The sequence below is a fragment of the Oncorhynchus clarkii genome, chromosome 16, assembly GCF_045791955.1.
Source record: "Oncorhynchus clarkii lewisi isolate Uvic-CL-2024 chromosome 16, UVic_Ocla_1.0, whole genome shotgun sequence".
Taxonomy (NCBI): Eukaryota; Metazoa; Chordata; class Actinopteri; order Salmoniformes; family Salmonidae; genus Oncorhynchus; species Oncorhynchus clarkii.
In genome coordinates, this window is record NC_092162.1 from 28,610,181 (window position 1) to 28,616,999 (window position 6,819).

The 6,819-nt window shown below is 40.4% G+C and overlaps 1 protein-coding gene across 1 annotated transcript; it reads left to right on the forward strand.

Moving 5' to 3' along the window:
* Positions 1-852: 852 nt before the first annotated feature.
* On the forward strand, positions 853-2,415 carry LOC139367550 (probable vesicular acetylcholine transporter-A). The gene has a single exon (XM_071105798.1). The coding sequence runs from the start codon at positions 853-855 to the stop codon at positions 2,413-2,415; it is 1,563 nt and encodes a 520-aa protein (XP_070961899.1).
* Positions 2,416-6,819: the final 4,404 nt, after the last annotated feature.

Below are 6,819 nucleotides of genomic sequence, written 5' to 3' on the forward strand. Positions count from 1 at the left end.
GGATATTGTATTGAACATACATTGCATAAAATACATACAGTAAATCAAAGGTCACTTGGAAACAAATATAGCCCACATCTAAAAAGATAACTACTTGTTCAAATGTTTCCAAACACATTGTTCAAATGTTGTCCATTGATTAGCTCTCCTGACTTTTTGAAACCGTCCATACAATTCATATTATACAAGCACACACTGACCTTTGATTGAAGGGTGGGCCTATATCAAACCAAGATTATTTTTCCGTGAAGTAACTGGTTGCAGAGTGTTATTGGGCACGGGCTTGCCATGTGTTAAATTATCATAAAATAATGTCCCATCTGTGGAAACACTGAAAGGCAAACAAGGATTGCATCATATATATTTTGGAAACGACGGGGTAGGGGGACACTGAAGGGGTCTAGGTGATGTGAGATGATGACATACAGGTGGCTGCAGATGTGAGAGCAGATGGCTCTCATGAAGTAGTGTTACTAGTAACACTAGTAACAGTTTGCGAGTGAGCTGCAGGTGAATCTCTAACCTGTGAGAGTTTGTCTGTCGCCAGCGCGTCACCTGAATGACGGGGTATGAGACAATGAAACCACAATGGAAGACAGGATAAAACTCGTCCAGGTCACGAGAGAGGAAATACGAGCGCAATGACGGACTGTGCCACCAGGGAAAGGTAAAGACCGGAAAGCTGGACATATGTTCAGACTGCTGCTGAATAAGTAAATTGAATGAGTGAACCTGACAAGACCAAAACACATGAACAAAGAGCTCCTGAACTGAGACGCGCACATTTCAGTCGGTGGAAAGAGTTTATTTTTCGTTTTGGAAGAGAGAAGCCAGCAGAAAACGTAAAGAATCATGGATACAAAGGGAATCACAGAGGACCACGGAGCCGCCCACGGAGCCGGGGATCTAGCGCAATCTGCTGCTATGAAACTGTCTGAGATAGGCGAAAGAACTAAACAACTAGGTACTAAATTCAAAGACCCTGAGCGACAGAGACGGATTATTCTAGTGATTGTCTGTGTAGCACTTCTATTAGATAACATGCTTTACATGGTAATTGTGCCGATCATACCAGACTATTTGGCAGAATTACAAAGTGAGGCAGATCACGCTTCGTTTAATGCACGAGTCATAAACGCCGGGAATTCCTCGAATCATACTATCTTTAAAGCCACCAAAGGCAACTTCGACCTGCAGATTGGTGTACTTTTTGCGTCCAAAGCCATATTGCAGCTTTTGGTCAACCCGTTGACCGGGACGTTCATTGACCGGGTCGGTTATGACCTTCCTCTGTTCATCGGACTCATCATCATGTTTTTTTCCACATGTCTATTCGCCTTCGCCGATAATTACGTGTCTCTGTTCGCGGCGAGGAGCTTGCAGGGCTTAGGCTCAGCGTTCGCAGATACATCAGGCATCGCCATGATAGCGGATAAGTACACGGAGGAGGCGGAGAGGAGCAGAGCCCTGGGTATCGCCCTGGCATTCATCTCTTTCGGCAGCTTAGTGGCGCCTCCCTTCGGGGGCATCCTGTACGAATTCTGTGGGAAACGGGTGCCCTTCATTGTGCTGGCCTGCATCTGTTTCACGGACGGCATGCTGTGCCTGACCGTGTTAAAGCCCTTCTCCAGAGGGGAGAGAGAGAACATGCCCGTGGGCACCCCCATCTACAAACTGATGATCGACCCCTACATAGCTGTGGTGGCGGGTGCCCTGACCACCTGTAACATCCCGCTGGCCTTCCTGGAGCCCACCATCGCAAACTGGATGGAAGAAACCATGCACTCTTCCCAATGGGAGATCGGCCTTGCCTGGCTTCCCGCGTTCTTCCCGCATGTCCTGGGTGTGTACATCACCGTCAAACTCGCGGCTAAGTACCCACACCTGCAGTGGTTCTACGGGGCCCTGGGCATGGTGATAATCGGCGCCAGTTCGTGCACCGTGCCAGCCTGTAAGACCTTTGGCCAGCTGATGGGTCCACTGTGTGGCATCTGCTTTGGCATCGCCCTGGTGGACACGGCGCTACTGCCTACACTCGCTTTCCTGGTGGACGTGCGGCATGTGTCGGTGTACGGCAGTGTGTACGCCATCGCGGACATCTCCTACTGCGTGGCATACGCCCTGGGCCCTGTGGTGGCCGGACAGATAGTCCACGACCTGGGCTTCATTCAGCTCAACCTGGGCATGGGCCTCGCCAACGTGCTTTACGCACCAGCGCTCCTCTTACTAAAGAACGTGTGCCAAATGAAACCTTCAAACTCGGAGAGAGGCATGCTACTGGAGGAAGGCCCCACGGGTCTCTACGACACAATAAAAACTCAGGAACGCGAGAGGAAGAGGAAGGGGTTAAGTAATGTTGTTGATGAGAATGGCATAGCCAAGTATTCTGAAGAGGAGTCATTTGAGTATGCGTAAACTGTAAAAATAATAATAAAAAAAAAAAATGTAAGTGCCCATAAAGCGACGAAGCTATACTCTGTGTCATACTCATTTGACGCAACCATTTACATAATTTAATTAGGAAAGAAGATAACTCCAGAAGAATCTCCTGTCTTCCAATTCAATCGGACAATGTCATCTGAAGAAGCATTCACAGTAGATTGCGCTAGGGTGATATTTGTTAAAGCTGAAAGTGTGCGCATTGTGACAAAACATTGATTCCATATCATATTCATGGACCTGTGTAAACGGAACATAACTTTTATCATAAAAAATAACAAATTAAATGTATTCGTCATTCAAAATAATATACCTTATATGTATTTTGCAAGAGTTGTGCTGCTAAAATCAATATGCAATATTTCACAATACACTTTTAGGGGGGAATAGGTGGGTTTGAATCCCCCGTCTTACATTGTGTATTCTGTATTTAACTTAATTTGGATGATGTATAAGCTATCTGGAATGCATATCCTAAATGTATGATAGGACATTTCAACAATTGTTTATATGTGTATATTAATGTACATATTAAATCAAGAGTATGTGAATGTACAAGTGCTTCATGTGTGTTATTGTCAAAAGTACAATATGCATGCAATGATTGGCTAACTCCCTTTAGCTACCAGTCTGTGTCGCTCTCGTATAATGAAAGTAAAATATTTACATAACGTTATAGTTGAAATGGTTGTAAGAAATTCACAAGTCAAAGTCACTAAAATCACAACACATTATTCGCATAAAATTAAAATGTAATATGAACATAAATCTCAGTCAAGACCAATAGGCTATAAACATACGGAAGGTTTAATTCGTTTTCTTTTTACATCGAAATATTTTATGCACAATTAAATATCAACAATTAATGCCTGATTTGAGAACTTATGAAAAATATAAGCGATTCTACAAGTTTTAATCAACTGAACTAGAGAACGTTTGAAATTGAGAAAGTTAGTTTTAAAATCACGTTAATCACCATTTAAGTTAAAAACTAAAAATGCCAAAACGAATTGAATCAGACGCTTTGGTTAAACTTTTTGGTATTTGTTTATCCCATTCTTTAATTTTCCTGACCCTCAAATTCAGAGCAGTTGTTTCTTTTATTCCATATTTAATATTTAATGTGACAGGATTGGAAAATGATTTATGTAGCCTAGTAGAACAATGGGCTATTGCAGTATACAAATCATCCCAAACATAGGCTGCTTTATCATATAAAACCATGATCAGTCCAAACACTGCAATCTTGGCTACACGTGCATAAATGTAAGCTTGTGGGCCTAATGTCGGCTATATTTTAAAGAACAACAACAAAAGAGAGACATTATGGCACACTGTCGGAGAAAATTCATAAAGCCAAAGAAGGAATAAAACGCTTCCATACACCTCGGCGTGAGCTAACAATAGGTCTGTCTACCTGCACACGGTGCGTATAGCATACTGGACACGGTGTCTAACCCTTTCCTAAACAGGTGGGTTTAACACGCAAACTGCCAAATAAACGTATCCGCGAATGGCTCGCATAGGGAGGAGCCTTGTTGCCAACAGGACTAGGTACCTTCAGCGTCCCTCCTAAGCTAACGAAGGTGCTGTGGACGGAATGCAGGGATGCTGAAACTGAGACTGGACGATAACGGATTGGTTTTGAGGAGACACATTAAGGTTAGACTGTCTATCTACTGGAGCCATTGATAATAGGCTAGATCACACCTGAACTTTTTGAAGCTGCCGAGGTAAGAGAAAAACCTTAGTATTTCTAGTAGTATCGTGCCAATGAAAAACGTCTGCCCTGAATTACATTTGAAATATTATACTTCTTGAGTTAAACTTATTAAAGGCACAATCTGTTATTTCAACAATGGGACTCCCTAATAAAATATAGTATATATATATTTTTTTACAAATAAATAGGCTGATCCTGCTACTTTGTTTTGGAAGACTTAATAGACTTGAGGAAGCAAGGACATTGTTTGTTTCCAAAGACTCAATGACAACTTAAACAACAAATGGAGTAATATAACCTTACATTCCCGGTGATACTAAGCCCAAAAGGCATCTCGTTTTATAAGTGATTAAGAAATAATCCTACTCAGTAATCCTGCTTGAATGATCACATTTCTATATGATACATTGTTTTGCTAAAGTTTTAATGAATTTGCGATGTGAAAATAATATAAATATTTCAGCAATATCAACAACATGCTTTCAGATTTTGCTGATAAGAGACAGAATCATTAGATAATTTGTTTTGGTACTGTCCATATGTAGCCTGATTTTGGTCGCAGGTTCAGGAATGACTGAATCATTGCAACATTAACTGTTGCTAACTCTGTAAATAGCACTGCTGGGTAATTTAATAAGTCATAGTCAACCCGTCAATAATATAATAATACTCTTAGCAAAAACTATTATCTTTATTTTGCAATATGTTGAATCTGAGAATAGAAAAGTTCAGAACTTTTGTGAAACATCACAGCACAGTTGAAAAATATATGGCAAATAGAAATCCAAACAGGATGGTGTTCAGAGGGGTTGAGTGGAACTGAAGGATGGGACTAAAAACAAACAAAAGATATCGATTGTAAAATATACTGTGTCTGTAAATTGTATATACTATGTATAAGCTGGAAGTAGAAGCATAAGTGTTGTTGTCTATTCGTTTACTCCAGTGAGGGGAGAGATGTTAGGGTTAGGGGAATTTATTTTCCCAAAAACATGGGTGATTGGAAATGATGCAGACAATTATATTGATGGAAGGCACAATCTATCTGCAATATTAAAGCTGAGCTACACCCCCCCCCCCCCCCCCCCCAAAAAAAAAAATAACAACAATATACTTTTACCATCTCATTTGATTGTCAGTTTATTTTGATATTGTTAAAAGGAATCAACAAATAAGGGAGCCATAGTCTGACATTGTCTTGTCAATTTCATTCACACATGCAGAGAGCCATGTCCAATTTTACATGCTTGACTGGACTTCCAAAGTCCAAAGGAACGAGACCCATCGAAGGACCTCATGGACAGCAATGTAAATATATGCAACTCTTTTAAAATATGAGTGTAATCCCCTTCAAAACTCTCTGTAAAAAAGCATTTTTGGCATCTGAAATATCAGATGGCTTCTATTTTGAGCAGGATCTAGTACAATATGGCAGTGGTGTCAAAACATAAAGGAAGATAATGATGGAACAAAGTTTTCAAACTTAAACATTCGTAAATGTTCCATGAACCTCAATCAATCATGGTCTGTAGCCTATTAGGGACATATCTCAAAAGTTAAAATCTAGGCAAATGTATCAAAAGATTAATTAAAGAAAGGCCATTTTTTTGGTCCATTAAAATAACATCAAATTGATCAGAAATACAGTGTAGACATCGTTAATGTTATAAATGACTATTGTAGCTGGAAACGGCAGTTTTTCATGAAATATTTACATAGGCCATTATCAGCAACTATCACTCCTGTGTTTCAATGGCACATTGTGTTAGCTAATCCAAGTTTAGCATTTTAAAAGGCTAATTGATCATTAGAAAACCCTTTTGTAATTATGTTAGCACAGCTGAAAACTGTTGTTCTGATTAAAGAAGCAATAAAACTGTCCTTCTTTAGACAAGTTGAGTAACTGGAGCATCAGCATTTGTGGGTTTGATTACAGGCTCAACATGGCCAGAAACAAATAATTTTCTTCTGAAACTCATCAGTCTATTCTTGTTCTGAGAAATGAAGGCTATTCCATGCTAGGAATTGCCAAGAAACTGAAGATCTCGTACAATGCTGTGTACTACTCCCTTCACAGAACAGCACAAACTGGTTCAAACCAGAATAGAAAGAGGAGTGGGAGGCCCCAGTGCACAACTGAGCAAGAGGACAAGTACATTAGTGTCTAGTTTGAGAAACAGACAAGTCCTCAACTGGCAGCTTTATTAAATAGTACCAAAACACCAGTCTCACCGTCAACAGTGAAGAAGCAAGTCCGGGATGCTGGCCTTCTGGGCAGAGTTGCAAAGAAAAAGCCATGTCTCAGACTGGTCAATAAAAATAAAATATAAAGATGGGCAAAAGAACACAGACACTGGACAGAGGAACTGTGCCTAGAAGGCCAGCATCCCGGAGTTGCCTCTTACCTGTTGAAGTTAAGACTGGTGTTTTGTGAGTACTATTTAATGAAGCTGCCAGTTGAGAACTTATGAGGCACCTATTTCTCAAACTAGACACTCTAATGTGCTTGTCCTCTTGCGAAATGTGTACTTACATTCTTACATTATGAAATCTTTCTCTGATTTATCATCCAAAGGGCCCCAGAGATAACATGAAGTGTCGTTTTGTTAGATAAAATCCTTTTTCATATCCTAAAAAGGTCCATGTAACATGCACAA